Source organism: Puma concolor, chromosome A1 (genome assembly GCF_028749965.1).
Source record: "Puma concolor isolate L17-30 chromosome A1, mPumCon1.1.hap2, whole genome shotgun sequence".
Lineage (NCBI taxonomy): Eukaryota > Metazoa > Chordata > Mammalia > Carnivora > Felidae > Puma > Puma concolor.
This window is the reverse complement of record NC_141667.1, coordinates 100580605-100599427: the sequence shown is the minus strand read 5'-3', so window position 1 is coordinate 100599427 and position 18823 is coordinate 100580605. Positions and strand designations below refer to the sequence as shown.

The 18823-nt window shown below is 39.0% G+C and overlaps 1 protein-coding gene and 2 pseudogenes across 4 annotated transcripts in view; 1 reads left to right on the top strand and 2 right to left on the bottom strand.

Moving 5' to 3' along the window:
* The window catches only part of POC5 (POC5 centriolar protein), a 43884-nt gene that overhangs the window by 16736 nt on the left and 8325 nt on the right, over positions 1-18823 (bottom strand). For 2 of the 4 annotated variants that reach the window (XM_086698665.1, XM_086698657.1), the window contains 7 exons: positions 18278-18419; positions 16010-16096; positions 13103-13308; positions 11257-11433; positions 7879-7983; positions 2783-2962; positions 351-504 (listed from right to left, as the gene is read on the bottom strand). In XM_086698665.1, the coding sequence (XP_086554791.1) occupies positions 351-504; positions 2783-2962; positions 7879-7983; positions 11257-11433; positions 13103-13308; positions 16010-16096; positions 18278-18419 (1051 nt within the window). The remainder of the gene's footprint in view (positions 1-350; positions 505-2782; positions 2963-7878; positions 7984-11256; positions 11434-13102; positions 13309-16009; positions 16097-18277; positions 18420-18823) is intronic. The other 2 variants (XM_086698675.1, XM_086698682.1) reach the window with 2 other exon arrangements.
* On the bottom strand, positions 520-2776 carry LOC147584331 (eukaryotic translation initiation factor 3 subunit F pseudogene; annotated as a pseudogene).
* On the top strand, positions 9405-9720 carry LOC112861660 (cytochrome c pseudogene; annotated as a pseudogene).

The following is an 18823-nucleotide window of genomic DNA, read 5'->3' as shown; positions in this document are numbered from 1 at the left end:
CTGGGTGGCTCAGTTGGTTAAGTGTCCGACTCTTGATTTCGGCTCAGGTCATAATGTCAAAGTTCATGAGTTCGAGCCCCACATGGGGCTCCACGCTGACCGTGCAGAGCCTGCTTGGGATTCTCTCTCTCTCTGCCCCTACCCCACTCATGCTCACTCTCTCTCTCTCTCAAAATAAATAAACTTTAAAAAATTTATTTAAAAAATCTAAAAAAATAAAAACAATTAAAAAAAATACCAGTACCTGGTCAAGGCCTATTCTTTGCAGAAAATTAGTATTATAGACCACACCAATCACTGAAATATCCTCAAATCCTTTTCAAAGTAGACAGAGAACCTTAAATACTAACCTGTATCGCCTTTGTTTTGAAATATAGTCATAGCTTCGAGATTTAATGCACACACCCCCCTCATGAAAGCTTTCTTCATGGAATCTTCAAAATGCTCTTTTTCATGCTGCATTCTTTGGATCTCAGCTTTTGCATTTTCCAAAGCTCCAGATAACTAATTAAGGGGAATTTTTAAAAAGAAGAAAAAGATTTGAGATACAAGGAAGGATATTATTTACTCTTCAAAAAACAGCCTTATACTGTGAAGTGTTTTTTTTTTTTTTTTTTAACAAAAGAGTAAGCTATGTTTATTTAAAGTCACAAGCAGTTGACGGACTCCGTATGACTCAGACTACAAGGAAACCATTCTACGTCATTCCATTCTGAGTCGTAGGGGGGCCCAGACTGGCAGGAGTGCTGCTTGGGGCCCGCTGACAGGTTTAAAGGTTTCTCACTGACGGCAATCTGTGACTGTGTGAGACTGGCCAGGCAGGTCACCATTAGCAGGTCACTGATGTTGCTGTTGAGCATGGTCTCAAAGTTATCAGGAACTATCTTGGGTACTTGGCTAACCAGATTCATTAAGAAGCGGCCCACAGTATCGTCAGCTGACAGCTTTCCACACAGCACGTCCTCTGCACACCACAACACTGTGCTCAGGGCATCCTAGATGCCAGCCGATGCCCCTCCTACTTGCTGCAAGTTGCTTGAGAGTCTGATCACTGGGTTGGGGCTAAAACAGGTCTTCGTGATCTGGTCAACTGCGATGTGTTCAGTGTCAGAATATGCATAGTTCACTGTCAGAGGTGTGGACATCCCCCCAGGGACACCCATTAAAGTGCCGACATAGGTAGCCATTCCTGAGGTGAATGGGGTTGGGGGCTTCAGGGCTGTAGTATTCCTGAATCGGCACAGAATTCTCTATGAAGTCACGGCCTGTGGCGTACCAGCCCAGGAAGAGCTCATCTGGAGAGACTTTCTTGGTAATTCACACATGTGCTTAGTGAATGCCATGTCAACAGCCACCTCATCTTCTGACTCACTGTGCAGCACTAAAAGGCAGTTTGTGACTTCCACTGAATGCTAGTCAACAGGTCCCAGCAGGGTCCCAATGACTTGGGCAGCACCTTCACTGAGTGTCTTGTGGCTGTCCGCAACAGAGGCCAAATGACCAGGTGGAGCCCGACCGCACGGCTGCTGGGGCGGGGGCCTGAGAGGGCAGGACCAGGCAGTGACCACACTGGGTCTGTGCTGGGGTTGTGGCCCAGAGCCTGTGGTCCTAGCCAATGCAGCTGCCAGGTATGAGGAGGAGGCTGGAGCTGGTGTTGGAGCCAGAAGCGGCGCTGAGGCTGTGGGGCTGGGGCGGGGGCTGGGGCTGGCGCTGTCGGTGTGGCCATCTTGTTGAGCTGTGAAGTCACTTTTGTGTCAAACACTAAAAACACTTTACCGCACACCTCTTCCGCTATGCATCTCAATTTATTTTAAAAGGTGCATCTTACCTCATTCCTAACTGTAAGATGGAGGTTCAAACAAGGAAAATTTCATACCAGTCCCACCAAAGGGTGCTGACGTGTTTTACTTATAAAGATATGTCATTTCTTACCATAAAACATTCATGCAGAATAATACCCAAAATACATGAAGAGCCAAAAGCTCTCACCTCTTCAGAAAAAAATACCTGAATGCAATATTAAAAGAATTTCCACCCTTCCTTCCTTCCTTTCTCTAAATGTCATGTAAAGAACTTAAAGTGCAAAGTGACATTAGGTAAAACACTCTTTCCCATCGACCAAATCTGAAGGGACTGCATTTTTTTTTTTGTATGTCATTTTGAATTGCAGAAAATTCTTGGTACAATGACACTTATTTTTAACGTTAAGAACTTAGTACTATGATAACGAAAAAAGGTTTTTCTGTGACTATGTGATTTCAAGAGGACTACTGCATTCTTCACTATGGATTAACTTCATTTTGGGTCTCAAATATTTTCCCTTGGAAACGATGTTTATTTTATAAATAAAAGTCAATGGGAAAATAACTTCAGTTTATATACAACGGCTTTGTATCAACCTTATAGGAACACAATTTGCTTAAATTAGCACAAGGATAAACATTTTTGTTTTGAGTCTTTATTTTCAGCTCAAAAAGGCCAAATGAAGAAGCCTAAGAAAGTATGCGTTCTTAGAAATGTAAGGGTCTATGGGTGATTTACGTTTCCAAGGGAAATGTACATACATGAGATCAAACACGAGTTCCTAGATCAGAGTAAATAAATCTGTAGGTCTGACTTAATAGTGTTGTTCTTTCCCAGGAGTGTCATTTGAGCCTACGTGACACTACATGGAACTGGAGAAACGGGTCGCTCTGCCTAACTATAAACTAATAGTGAGTGATGCTATCCATCTTTTTTATTTTTACTGAAAGAAAGTGAAGGTATAAACAAAAAAGTTTACCGCAGCAACTCTGGTTTCATAATCGTTGGAAATCTGGACACAAACTTCTTCTGCTCTTGCTTGACAGGCTCGTTCCACCACATCTTTCCATTGCTTCTGTACTACGGATCGCCAGCCTTTCCAGACTTTCTTCAGTAAAGTTCTCTGGAAGTACTGGTCAGCTAGTTTGCCTTCATAGACCTAAATGAAAGTAATATACAACCTCAAAAACACGGTAGGCTGGTAAATACATAGGCGATGATATTAAAAAACATAATGTAACACAGTGGTAAGCAGTGTACATGTTATCATTTAATCCTGTGGAATCATATTTTTCTCATCTGCAGGCAGGAGAACAGGCTGAGAGAGGTTAAGGAACCGGCCCATGTCACATAGCTTTCATAGAAAGGGAAAAACCAGCCTCGCCTCATTTCAGAACCTAACCTCCAACCCTTGTATCAATGCTTTATGCAACTAATCAACTTAGGAGGAAAAAAATAAATAAATAAAGCGCAAATGAAAGAAAAGGAATAATCTGCCATTATCAGAGTTATGAATCTGCAGGACCATTTAGCGGAAAGTAGGCCTAAGAGAAGAACAGAGAGTGGCTGCAAGACAGAAAGGGTGGTGGCTGTGATTTCAGGTGCCACTGCTCTCTCTTCAGCCTGGTGGCCACCACCAGAAGCAAGACTAATTTAATTTACACCCTTTGCCATCATACACAGGGCCAAGCAGATCTAAATAGAAACATATACCATTCTTCCTGCATCAACTAATTTAAATTCTTTTGAAGAAATAGTTCCAATTTTCAATTTTCTTAAATTGAAAAAGCTACTCAAAAACTGATGGCAGAAAATAAATGGAAACAAATGAAAAAGAAAATACAACAATCCAAACGCTTTGGGATGCAGCAAAGGCAGTCCTGAGAGGAAAATACATGACAATCCAGGCCTATCTCAAGAAACAAGAAAAATACCAAATACAAAATCTAACAGCACACCTAAAGGAAACAGAAGCAGAGCAGCAAAGACACCCCAGACCCAGCATAAGAAGAGAAATAATAAAGATCAGAGCAGAAATAAACAATATAGAATCTAAAAAAACCGTAGAGCAGATCAATGGAACCAAGAGTTGGTTTTTTGAAAAAATAAACAAAATTGATAAACCTCTACCCAGGCTTCTCAAAAGAAAAGGAAGAGACCCAAATAGATAAAATCATGAATGAAAATGGAATTATTACAACCAATCCCTCAGAAATACAAGCAATTATCAGGGAATACTATGAAAAATTATATGCCAACAAACTGGACAACCTGGAAGAAATGGACAAATTCCTAAACACCCACACACTTCCAAAACTCAATCAGGAGGAAACAGAAAGCTTGAACAGACCCATAACCAGTGAAGAAATTGAATCAGTTATCAAAAATCTCCCAACAAATAAGAGTCCAGGACCAGATGGCTTCCCTGGGGAATTCTACCAGACATTTAAAGCAGAGATGATACCTATCCTTCTCAAGCTATCCCAAAAAATAGAAAAGGAAGGAAAACTTCCAGACTCATTCCATGAAGCCAGTATTACTTTGATTCCCAAACCAGACAGAGACCCAGTAAAAAAAGAGAACTACAGGCCAATATCCCTGATGAATATGGATGCAAAAATTCTCAATAAGATACTAGCAAATCGAATTCAACAGCTTATAAAAAGAATTATTCACCATGATCAAGTGGGATTCATTCCTGGGATGCAGGGCTGGTTCAACATTCGCAAATCAATCAACGTGATACATCACATTAATAAAAGAAAAGATAAGAACCATATGATCCTGTCAATCGATGCAGAAAAAGCATGTGACAAAATTCAGCATCCTTTCTTAATAAAAACCCTCGAGAAAGGCGGGATAGAAGGAACATACTTAAACATCATCAAAGCCATTTATGAAAAGCCCACAGCTAATATCATCCTCAATGGGAAAAAACTGAGAGCTTTCCCCCTGAGATCAGGAACATGACAAGGATGTCCACTCTCACCGCTGTTGTTTAACATAGTGTTGGAAGTGCTAGCATGAGCAATCAGACAAAAAAAGGAAATCAAAGGCATCAAAATTGGCAAAGATGAAGTCAAGCTTTCGCTTTTTGCAGATGACATGATCTTATACGTGGAAAATCCGATAGACTCCACCAAAAGTCTGCTAGAACTGATACATGACTTCAGCAAAGTTGCAGGATATAAAATCAATGTACAGAAATCAGTTGCATTCTTATACACTAATAATGAAGCAACACAAAGACAAATAAAGAAACTGATCCCATTCACAATTGCACCAAGAAGCATAAAATACCTAGGAATAAGTCTAACCAAAGATGTAAAAGATCTGTATGCTGAAAACTATAGAAAGCTTATGAAGGAAATTGAAGAAGATATAAAGAAATGGAAAAACATTCCATGCTCATGGGTTGGAAAAATAAATATTGTTAAAATGTCAATACTACCCAAAGCTATCTACACATTCAATGCAATCCTAATCAAAATTGCACCAGCATTCTTCTCAAAGCTAGAACAAGCAATCCTAAAATTCATATGGAACCACAAAAGACCCCGAATAGCCAAAGTAATTTTGAAGAAGAAGACCAAAGCAGGAGGCATCACAATCCCAGACTTTAGCCTCTACTACAAAGCTGTCATCATCAAGACAGCATGGTATTGGCACAAAAACAGACACATAGACCAATGGAATAGAATAGAAACCCCAGAACTAGACCCACAAAAGTATGGCCAACTAATCTTTGACAAAGCAGGAAAGAATATCCAATGGAAAAAAGACAGTCTCTTTAACAAATGGTGCTGGGAGAACTGGACAGCAACATGCAGAAGGATGAAACTAGACCACTTTCATACACCATTCACAAAAATAAACTCAAAATGGATAAAGGACATGAATGTGAGACAGGAAACCATCAAAACCCTAGAGGAGAAAGCAGGAAAAGACCTCTCTGACCTCAGCCGTAGCAATTTCTTACTTGACACATCCCCAAAGGCAAGGGAATTAAAAGCAAAAATGAACTACTGGGACCTCATGAAGATAAAAAGCTTCTGCACAGCAAAGGAAACAACCAACGAAACTAAAAGGCAACCAACGGAATGGGAAAAGATATTTGCAAATGACATATCGGACAAAGGGCTAGTATCCAAAATCTATAAAGAGCTCACCAAACTCCACACCCGAAAAACAAATAACCCAGTGAAGAAATGGGCAGAAAACATGAATAGACACTTCTCTCAAGAAGACATCTAGATGCCCAACAGGCACATGAAAAGATGCTCAATCTCGCTCCTCATCAGGGAAATACAAATCAAAACCACACTCAGATATCACCTCACGCCAGTCAGAGTGGCCAAAATGAACAAATCAGGAGACTATAGATGCTGGAGAGGATGTGGAGAAATGGGAACCCTCTTGCACTGTTGGTGAGAATGCAAACTGGTGCAGACGCTCTGGAAAACAGTGTGGAGGTTCCTCAAAAATTAAAAATAGACCTACCCTATGACCCAGCAGAGTAGCACTGCTAGGAATTTATCCAAGGGATACAGGAGTACTGATGCATAGGGGCACTTGTACCCCAATGTTTATAGCAGCACTCTCAATAATAGCCAAATTATGGAAAGAGCCTAAATGTCCATCAACTGATGAATGGATAAAGAAATTGTGTTTTATATACACAATGGAGTACTACATGGCAATGAGAAAGAATGAAATATGGCCCTTTGTAGCAACGTGGATGGAACTGGAGAGTGTGATGCTAAGTGAAATAAGCCATACAGAAAAAGACAGATACCATATATTTTCACTCTTATGTGGATCCTGAGAAACTTAACAGAAACCCATGGAGGAGGGGAAGGAAAAAAAAAAAGAAAAAAAGAGGTTAGAGTGGGAGAGAGCCAAAGCATAAGAGACTGTTAAAAACTGAGAACAAACTGAGGGTTGATGGGGGGTGGGAGGGAGGGGAGGGTAGCTTATGGGTATTGAAGAGGGCGTCTTTTGGGATGAGCACTGGGTGTTGTATGGAAACCAGTTTGACAATAAATTTCATATATTAAAAAAAAAAAACAAACTGACGGCAGCCTCCACTATGTCCACTAACATTTAAACATAATATATTCTGATTATGTCAGTTGGTAAATAACTTTCAAAATACGGCATACTCATTAAATAGCTCTTTTCTCTATGATTAATGTAGATTCAATCTATTGGGATTCATAAAAAAAATGAAAGCACTAGGAATTATTCTTCAAGGAGAAATCCTGTTCCACCATTGTAATAGCCTTTTCTTTAAGTATTCAGAACTAAATGCAGAGAGATCATTCCATGGCTCACATAAACATCAAATACACACACACACACAACACATCTATCCCCTATACTCTTGAGTCTCTATACTGTCTTCTTGTGGGATATACATATCCTCTCATCTTTTCCACTTCTGATACAATAATTTATTACTGTCTCTCAGTTCATATTTACTCTGCTATACTGATTCAACTCTTACTTAATTAAAATAAAGACAATCACAGTTAAATTGTAAACAAACTAAAGATAATTTTTAAAAAGCTACACAGACATGGCTTTCTTTGATTCTCACTCTAAGTCAAGTCTACAAAACAAACGATCACACAATTTTATAATGTATCAATACAGTACTGCCTCTTTATGAAGAGACTATATGGATACATTCAGGCATGTGTGAAGCAGAAACAATATAAGAAGCATATGATATGTTAGACATTATCAATTCTTTCTCCACACAATCACATCTGAGTTTAAATTTGTTAAAAGGGTTCTGTGACAAGGGCATTTGTAAGTCAGTTATGATCCTTACTTACTATGAAGTAGGAGATGATAGATCAATAGGTCTATAAAATATGAGGTATTTTTTTCCAAAATACACCAAAATCAAATTCCTTTAAAATCTAGGCAACATTAAATTGTAAATTCATTTTGATTTATTAGAAAACAAATCTTTCTTTGACTTTAACAGGAGCTCCAAAATGTGATCCTAAACCCTTTTGAGTTCAGAAGTCTAGTATCTGTCAGTTATTGTTTTATTTTTATACTTACATCCTGTCTGGATTTAACATGGCCAATTCGCCAGTGGAAGAATGTTCTCATCAGCTCTATCCTTTCCTTTTGCTTGCCTATGGCATGAGACAAGCTAGAAATCACCTGTAAATAGCAATTAACACAATTATTGTAATGTTACAATAACAATAATTGGTAAAGTGACTTTCACATATATCAAAAAGGGCTCAAAAGAATACCTGTGGAGCACTACTACATTCATCTAATTAACCTCATTATTATCTTTAAAAACACCAAAAAGCTTGTCCACCTGAATGCACTACATATCAATGAACGAAGGAGAGCAAAAGAGGAAAGAAAGAAAAGTCTTTATTATTTGTATCTGGATAATCACAAAAAAAGTTTATGTATATAAAATTAATAGTCATTGACATTTAATTCAAGAAAGATGACTACACATTTGAAAATATTGCCACATACACAGAAAGGCCTTGTGCACGACACTTGAGGGTAGGGACCAGGTTTTAAACATCTTTCTGGTCCCTTAAGTACCTTTAATACCTTGGGTTAGAAGTTGCTCACTAACTATTTAAGGATTTTCTGGATTCAACAAACTCATAAAAGCAAACAAGAGTTATACCATAATGTACTTCTTCAGTGATGCTATTCTCGTTCTTTTTTAAATAAATCTACGAATGCTTTTAAAACCTAAGGCGGTATTTTCTTATAAAGAAATAAATGAGTGATTGAAATATATATTTTAAATTGGCCACATTAAAGTGAGATTTAGTAAATTAGGCATATTTATTGAGAGACATTTATTCTGGTTCTTCTTTAAATAATTTTCAAAAGTGGAAAAGGGCACACATTTCTGTTAAAAGGCACAGACCGTTCACCTTATTCATTTTCAAAAACTGGACACATGTATACTCTTTTACGTGTGACAATTTGAAATTAAAAAAAAATAAGTTTCAAATATTTTAAAACCTCAGGATAGAGTTTTGAGGGCAAGAGAGAAAATGAGTGACATTAGTATCTAGGGTTTCAAAAAAGTAAACTATATAAAATGTTTGATTTTATATCATACCCCAAACATCAAAAGAAATGTATATTTAAAAAAATATATAGTCTCTATCTAGTTCATTAAAACAGTGCTGCATCTGCAGACCAGGAGCTGAGCTGTCGCCTCTGAAAACTAACATCCTCCTGGGGGGAGCCATGGATTTACTGCACAGTCTGCTGTGTGGAATTAGCACAGACGTGAACCTTACGCTCTCGTTCTTAAGAGGCTAATGTAAAGTGAAATAAAAAGTATTCTCAGGGCGCTTGGGTGGCTCAGTCAGTTAAGTGTCTGACTCTTAAATTTCTGCTCAGGTCATGATCTCACAGTTCATGAGTTCAAGCCCAGAGCAGGGCTCCGCACTGACGGCAAGGAGACTGCTTGGGATTCTCTCTTTGCCCGCCCCGCCCCTCTCAAAATAAATAAATAAGCTTTAGAGAGGGTTGGACATCCGGCTTGTGAGTGGGTACCTTCATTTCACGTGCGACCTAAGAGCGATTTAAAAATGGGTGATATTGAGAAGAGCAAGAAGATTTTGTTCAGAAGTGCACCCAGTGCCATACCATGGAAAAGGGAGGCAAGCACAAGACTGGGCCGAATCGCCACGGTTTATTTAGGGGAAAGGTCAAGCCCCTGGATTTTCTTATAGGGATGCCAACAAGAACAAAGGCATCACCTGGGGAGAGGAGACACTGATGGACTATTTGGAGAATCCCAGGAAGTACATCCCTGGAACAAAAATGACCTTCGCTGGCATTAAGAAGGCAGGGGAAAGAGCAGACTTGATAGCTTATCTCTAAAAAGCTACTAAGGAACAATAGTTGGCTGTTGCCTTATTTATTACAAAACAAAAATGTCTCATGACTTTTTTTATGTGTCCCGTATTTAAATAAATCTTATACACCAGAATTCAGATCATGAATGGCTGATAGAATATTTCTTTTGGACAGTCCTGATTTAAATAAGATTAGCTTGTGGGGCGCCTGGGTGGCTCAGTCAGCTGAGCGTCCGACTTCGGCTCAGGTCATGATCTCACAGCTTGTGAGTTCGAGCCCCGCGTCAGGCTCTGCGCTGACAACTCGGAGCCTGGAGCCCACTTTGGATTCTGTGTCTCCCTCTCCCTCTGCCCCTAACCACTCGCATTATGTCTCTGTCTCTCTCAAAAATAAACAGTAAAAAAAAAAAATTAAATAAGATTAGCTTGTGGTTAAATGAGTAGGATTCGCTTTTTGAACTTTGATAGTAATTCTGGTTCAGCAAGTGCTGTCATTGTTTTCCCCTTTCAAAAATATGATTGGAATTGATTACATGTTCAGCTTTTCACAGAGATGGTAAATGCCATCTCTAAACTTAAACTTATTTAGATTTATGTGGCTGATTATATCAATATATTTAAATACTGAGGAAATCCCTTCACTGTATCAGAACAGCAAGACTCAGCTGTGATTCAAGTTGTGTTTATTAGCCTGTTAAAGGCAAGGGCTGAAGATAAGCTGGCAATGTCCACTTTATCTTTTTGTCTTAACTATGCCAATTTAATTAAAATTCCCTCCATTTAAAATGTTGCCTTTTGCTTAATGAAAGGCATGTTAGTGTGGTTTATGTATAATATTAAAAATTATTAACAGTTCTCACATTTTATAGATGAGCTGTAAGGTCAGATGCTTTTAAAATTGAGTGTGATAAGGTATAGTAGCAGATTTGGCTTGTGAATTCTTTACTAAGTTATAATTCAGGAATGTCTTCTAAACAGCTATTCAAAAATACAACTGTGGAATTACCATATATGTATGATTGGTGCTTTTGCCAACTTGTTAGAAGGGTTAAAGTAGAGGAGAAATATCATCAGCACCAATTTGTAAATTATGTGATAAGGCTTAAGATAATTAAAAACAAAATCACAGATCAAAAAAAAAAGCTTTAAAAAAAGTGTTCTCTATGTCTATCAATAAAACGAAAAAGACATCATCAATGAAGAAAGATATAGCATCGATAAAATGTGAGATACTTAAAATGACCCCTAAAAAGATGGTTTAAAATGTGGGTAATGCTGGTTCCCCAATGTTCTCTTAAGAGCAGTTAGGAAAAAAAGACCGGGGAACAGAAATTAGTGTTTCCACATTCAGCACACACTTCTAAAACTTCGAGCACACTGAAGCTGATGACAAAGATTAAATGACAAGACGCTGGCATGTTTAAGAGGAAGAATATATCTTATTCCTATGTATCTATTTTTTCAGTTTCTGAAGCAATCTTCCCTTTGTATCTTGTATGACCTAAATAATGAGTTCCTGGCATTTATTGCCTAGCAAGATTTTTACCGCATCTCACTTAAAAAGAAATACAAAAGTGAAGACCTCATCTTTTCTCCCAATAGAGATTTCATAGGCTTTTTGCAGCTCCTTCAAACTGTTGATCTGGTTGCACAGTTGTTTTAAATGTGCTTCGTGTTTTTCTTTCTCTTTTTTCATTTCCATTCGGTGCCAGTCAATAAAATTAAGTCTCCATTTACTTAGTTCAGATATGATGTTTGTCTGAAAAATAAATATGCCAGCAATTAAGCAGTGTGGTTAGTACTGCTTCTTAAAATTACACTGAAATTAAGAAACATTAAAACTCATCGGTACAAGCAATCAACATAAGAGCTATTTATAAAAATCACTAATGAAAACGTTTGCAAGTTCAACAGTTGTGGCTCTTCTCAGGTCACATTTACCATACTAAGGAAATGGATTTTTTTTTTCCTACTTTAAGTCACTTTGTATGAAACTTTGTTGTCCTTTGAAAAAATTTCTGGTCCTTCCGTGGTTTATTCAAGGACTTTAATGTCCATATTAAGATAGATCAAGGAGGGCAAAAGTCAGAGTATGGCCTTGGCTCAGCCACGGGACTGGGAAGTTATTTAGATAGAGGTGGATAACGGAAACCAGGGGGGTTGACGCTTTCTTTCCCCAAATCGTTTATCACAGAGGCCATCTTACCACAAATTGCTAAGTCTGATCCCTTTCCCCCTACTGAATGGCATAAGTAAAAATACCAAATAATCATGTTATCAAAACAACTGCCTAACAATACGCTTAACTGAACAGAGAACAAATTACGTGATTAGCGGTAGCACTTACACCATGACACAGATATGAAACCTGTTCCAAGGGGGAAAATGGTAAAAACTATACTAAAAGATTATTTCTAGAATTTATGGTTCCCAATAATAGAGAAATAAAAATGCCATAAAACCCTCAGAACTGTAATTTCACCATATATGTGAATATTCAGTTTTCTCAAACGATGTTTCAGAAAAACTGTCATTTTCTCCATTATATATATGTATATATATTTTCTAAAGTTTATTTCTTTTGAGAGAGAGAGAGCGCACGAGCAGGGGAGGGGCAGAGAGAGAGGGGGAGAGAGAGGGGGAGAGAGAGAGAGAGAGAGAGAGAGAGAGAGAGAGAGAGAGAATCCAAGGCAGGCTCCACACTATCAGCACAGAGCCCAATGCAGGGCTTGAACTCACAAAACACAAGATCATGACCTGAGCCAAAACCAAGAGTCAGAGGGTTAACATTGAGCCACCCTGGCACCCTTCCATTATATTTTAAATAGAAAAAAATTTGCCACTTCTGTAATACCTTATTTTATTTAGAGGCCAATACCACCACTAAAATAGTCAGCTTTTATAGACTTACCAGTTACACAAGGTGGTTGCTGTAAGCAGCTACAAAATGAATACACGTTGCTAAAACTGGATGCTGTGTTACATATAAAAGGAGACATCTTCATTCGTCACAGCTATGAGATGGTAAGGATTCAATAGGTATCTTTGTCACACGTAGGCTGAGTCTTTAAAAACACCCGAGAAGTTCAGTGGAACCTACAGAGCTGTTCAGCAACTACTGAAAACCTTGCCAATTCAAAACATGGTTTCTGATCTAGTAGCATCACCTGGGAGCTTGTTAGAAATGCATAATCTTGGGCCCTGGTCAAGACCAACTGACAAGCTGGTTTAACAGGATTCCCAGATGATGCATACAGATATTAAAGACTGAGAAGTACAGACTTAAAACACTGGACTAATCTTCTAAGGAAACTAAAGATTTTTTTCACAAAATCTTTTGATTCAAAGAAAAGAACAGGAAATAGTGGAATCAAGAGCAAAACTGTTATACTACATATGAAACAACTGTAACTGAACAACTGTAATACCTTAAGTCCTGAACTCCAAAGATCAAGTACATTTTCCATCTTCTGAAGGTTTTCATCAGAAATAAGAAAATCGCTCACAACGATTTCATGGGCATCTGCATGACTAGAAACAGATGCTGGTGAGGAAGAGTCACCTAAGAGGTTGGAACTGAAAAAGTCCATGACCGGGTGAGAAGGCTTCCTCGGTGACAACACTGGTGATGACCCTGGAATAGAGGAAAGTTGTTGTGGTCAGGCCAGATTGAGAATAACCCAAATGGTAAGAAATTCCAGTGGAAGGTGAGACGTCAGTGACCTTCAGAAGTAGAGGAAAACGCAGAGAAATAATCTTTCAATTTACTTACTTTTTTTTTTTTAGTGTTTATTTATTTATTTTGAGAGAAAGAGAGCACATGACTCTTGTCAACTTTACAAGTTGAGCACGTGACTTTTGATTTTGGCTCAAGTCATGATCCTGAGGTGTGGGATCAAGTCCCATGTTAGGCTCTGCACTGAGCATGGAGCCTTTTGGGATTCTCTCTCTTTCCCTTTGCCCCTCTCCAACCCATCCCCTTCTTTTTCTCTCTCAGAAAAAAAGAGAGAGAGAGAGACAGAGAGGGAGAGAGAGAGAGAGAGAGAGAGAGGGAGAGAGAGAGAGAGAGGGAGAGGGAGAGGGAGAGGGAGAGGGAGAGGGAGAGAGAGAGGGAGAGGGAGAGGGAGAGGGAGAGGGAGAGGGAGAGGGAGAGGGAGAGGGAGAGAGAGAGAGAGAGAGAAAGAGAGGGAGAGGGAGAGGGAGAGGGAGAGAGAGAGGGAGAGGGAGAGAGAGAGGGAGAGAGAGAGGGAGAGAGAGAGAGAGGGAGAGGGAGAGAGAGAGGGAGAGGGAGAGAGAGAGGGAGAGAGGGGGGGGGGAGAGAGAGAGAGAGAGAGAGGGAGAGAGGGAGAGAGGGAGGGAGGGAGGGAGGGAGGGAGGGAGGGAGAGGGAGGTAGGGAGGGAGAGGGAGGGAGGGAGGGAGGGAGAGAGGGAGAGAGAGAGAGAGAGAGAGAGAGAGAGAGAGAGAGAGAGAGAAAGGGTTAAGTAATGGACCAAGGTCCCAGTGGTTGTCTATAGGTCTATAGGTTGTCTATAGGTCATTATTACTTTATGTAACACACTGGTGACGGTTTTAACACCAGTAAAATTCAACACTCTAAGTACAAAGAGTAGTTTAGTTTTAACAGATACTCAGTTGTAAGGCACACTGTTAGCCTTCAACATACAGGTGAAAATATACACGTCTATATATGTATACACATATATGTATATAATTTCCATCCTCTGCCCATATACATGGTAGAGGGTAGTGGGCTGGGGTGGAGGATAGATGTAGGGGTGAAAGCCAGTGCCAGAACAGGCATCTACCTTTCAAAAGCACAAAACAGAAAAGATTACTATTTTATCACACATGTATGCTGGAATTAGAGACGGTTTATCATTTCTCACCTATCTCACTTTTGTTACAAGGGTCCTAATAACCAAGACTGAAAGGCCTTCTTCTTTTCCTTGGTCAATGAGATGAGTCAAACAGATAAATCTACTGTAGAACTTGTTACTTGAAAGTAAATCAAGAACTCTTTGCAAAAGGGAAAATCACGCTCTAATATATATGTTTTACATAAAAAATTTATTCAGTAAATGGTTCAGGCTAGTCAACTATGAAACACCACCTCCATACTCTGAAGAATAAACCCAGAGAATAAAGCAGAGTGACAAAGTACATGAATGTTCTCTTTCACTAGATTTCACCAACAATATCTGCACCCATGGGAAAAGCAATAGGCTCTGATTTTTTATTTTTACTTATTTAAAAAAAATTGTTTTAATGTTTATTTATTTTTGAGACAGACAGAATGTGAACAGGGGAGGGGCAGAGAGAGAGAGGGAGACATAGAATCCAAAGCAGGCTCAAGGCTCTGAGCTGTCAGCACAGAGCCCGACATGGGGCTCGAACTCATGAACCGTGAGATCATGACCTGAGCCAAAGTTGGACGCTTAACCGACTAAGCCACCCAGGCACTCCTCTGATTTTTAATTTTTAAACATATATCCACCTTTTGAAAAAGAGAATCACATCACTGAAGAACTTGAAAGGTCCCCAAGTGTTATACCGCCCAAGCCTTTTATGTACAAGTGAGCAAACCAAAGGTTAGAGGCATTTCTTGTAGGGTGGCTTACATGGCCCGTACATTAAATAACATTATATCACAGAGCAGGAAGACTGTTCTATTTTAATTATTTAATCACTTCAATCTGGTGCTAGTGTGCTTTTATAACCTCTGTAACATTTGCTCATCTCTCCTTTCAACCAAGGAAAAGCAGATTTCAGGCTGAACACATCACCAGCAGTATTCAATCAAAACTTACTAATTGTTAGTTGCATTTATTTTTACCATTGCTTTCTATTTATAAAGGGTATATTAGTTTTATTCTATAATCAGTAATGACACAAATTTTTCTTCTAATGAATTTAAGCTAAAAATGAATATATCTAAAGAAAAAATGACAGAACAAGGGGTATAGAGATAGGACAAAAATCACTAAGTTGGTACATAAATGCCTGAATGTTGGGAAAGAATGCACTGGTTCATGAAAACATTGAAATTGGCCAAATTAGCTGACTCCCATGAAATCTTTTAAAGTACTGCCCTCTAATCTAGCAGTTTTAAGAAAGGATGCCACACACTGTAATACGTTAACCTGTCTTAATTGTACTATTTTAGAATTTTGAGAAATTATTTTAAATAGTATTAGTTAATAAATCAGCAACAGCAGCATTTTAAAATCATGCCAATGAGTAATATGCTGAAATGATTCCTCTTACTACACAAATAAAATTCATCAAACCACAAAATGTTGTATGTTAATAAAAACAAACTGAGGAAAAGTCATACCATCTGTCTTTGAATGACTTGAAATATTCAAATCACATCCTTTTCCAACTTCCATCCTTGTTTCTTTTACTACAGGGCTATTTCCTGCTGAAAATAAAATAAAATAATTTTTCTATTAAACCAAACCACTCTTATATCAAATGCCTAATCACACATACTTAATTTAAGAGGGTAGCAGTACATAGGATTTTAGAACAGCAAAATACAACATGCCGGGGATAGAGGAACACTAAGCCAAAGAACAAAGAGAAGGACAAAACTGAGAGAACAAAGTCTTAACTATATCATTAATAAGCTCAATTTTACCCACCAAATATAGATGGAAGAGAATTCAGCCTACTGTAGCATTCAGTTCACACTAAGAGACTGAGTGGATGAATGACATTAGAACTTAGAAGCTATGCAATCTTACACTGGATATTTCCAGGGGCCTACTGCCGTCAAGCTAAAGTGACACTGGTTCCCTCACTTGCAGCTCAGGAACCACTGGTCAATACACGGTGGAAATAAAATGGGGGAAAACCTCACAAGAATGGCTGTGTGGAAGGCTTATATATACTTTGGCAACTTCAACATACCTCACTTACATCAAGCAACAGCAATACCAAGAGGAAAGAATGGGATGATGAACTTACATATTCTTATCAATCTTCGTGTGAATCAAGATATCTAAATTCACTGCATGTTGTATACTTAGATCTCAAATCCTTTTTCGAAAAGGCAGAGTATAAACAAATAAATACTATCTTCCATGCTAGAGAAGAACAGGGGTCTTAAATCCCAAGTGATGACCTTGAAAGGTTGGAGAGCCACGGCAAGGAGAGGACTCCAATGTTGTGTCACTGGGAACAACAGTACAGCAAGGAAGCAAGTGTCTGGTGACCCCCTTAAGGGAGGGACATACAGGGTGAACACACGGATTGACTAGTTACATATTTTGTAAGAGAGTATGCAGCCCTTTGGGTGTGTTCAACAGGAACTACAGGCTCAGGTACCCAGGTTAATCAAGACATGGTCAAGATCACTGATATACAATGAATGAACCCCGGGGCCCTGCCTCTTGAATATCAATTAAAATTCGGGCAGAAAATGTTTCGGGGTAAAATATTGTGGTGGTAAAGTAAATATATGCATTTTATGGTTCTGGCCCTATTTGATGATCGAGTGCAGTATGCTGAAGTCTAGCAATGGATAGTCCATGTCTACCAAGAGAGAGGAACAAAATACTAGGGCTGTAACTTATCGGAACCCCAGGAGCCTGTTGATTCTGAGTAGGCTGTTTCATGTGCCTTCAAGGAGACATCCCTGGAGTTACGCCTACTGTTGATAACTACCCATCACCAGGCCTATCTTTGGAGGGTTTTCTGTGCCCTTTGAAGGAATACTTTTTTACAGCGAGTTGTTTGGGATCCTGTACTTTACCAAATAAAGAATGGATAGGTGAAAGGAGCTTTATCTTCCTTTCTCCACCTTTCATTCACCTATCTACATACATCCTGGCTTGTATTAACTCTCAATTCTGTCAATGACGTAGTCCAAAATGGGTTCACCCTTGTGGTGATAATTTAAACAGTCTTCCACGTTAACAGAAATGCTGCCGACAAAGTCCTAGGACATGGTTCACAAACTTAAGTGGTTCTGAGGGCTACCTATGGAGCATCTTTAATTTGGGGCCTTGGGCATTTAGTTTCCAAGATAATCCTGGTATATAATTACTAGAACAATTAGATGCAATTTACTCCACTGACAGGCATGCTATGGCTATAGTGTTGCTTTCATTTTATTTTATTTATTTTTTTTGCTTTTATTTTATTTTTCTTATAAATTTTTTTTTTTCAACATTTATTTATTTTTGGGACAGAGAGAGACAGAGCATGAACGGGGGAGGGGCAGAGAGAGAGGGAGACACAGAATCGGAAACAGGCTCCAGGCTCTGAGCCATCAGCCCAGAGCCCGACGCGGGGCTCGAACTCACGGAGCGCGAGATCGTGACCTGGCTGAAGTCGGACGCTTAACCAACTGCGCCACCCAGGCGCCCCTGCTTTTATTTTATTTTTCATGTAATAGTTTAAACAAAGTTCATATAAATATCCAGCTGTCGCGCAAGAGCCAAGAGTAACATATTAAAATGGAAAACACTTCCCAGATGATAGTGATACACATGAGTGATTAAGAAGAATCACTGGAGAAGCATTTCTGGAACTCTAAGTCAATGGCATTAATAAGCTCAATAACAAATTAAGAAATATCTTTCAAAATATACATAACCTTGATTATGAAGAATATCATCTACTACAGTAGGAATCCTAACATCTGGCACCACTTCTCCTTTAGAATGACAAGGCTGTGAAGCTCTCGACTCAATGTTTGGAGTCACAATAGCATAACGAAGCAGTTCTTCATACTCTTCCTATGAGAAGCCAAAAACAAATAATGTATCATAAACGGTCACAATGGACATTCAGGCAAAGAACGATAAAGGCATAGTCGAAGCTACTCTTTACTTCAGTTCTCAAAACAGTACTTCGATGTAGTAAGGAAGGTGTACTTTCTTAAAAACAGAAACCCAACAAAGAGACCTACCCAAATTTCTTCTAGCCAGATAGATTCCTTCAGACGCCAATTTAGCAATCGTGACACAAAGATTACCTAGTGTCGTTGCCTGAGACCAGTTAACATCTACAAAGCAGAAACGCCCACCCTGCAGGTGGGCAGAGACATAGACATTTCTCTGCTTTTCTGAAATTTAGTTTGAAGGTGTTGCTTCCAAAGACTCCACAATAGCGTGGTCTAGAGATGAAAAGTGGTTTTGGC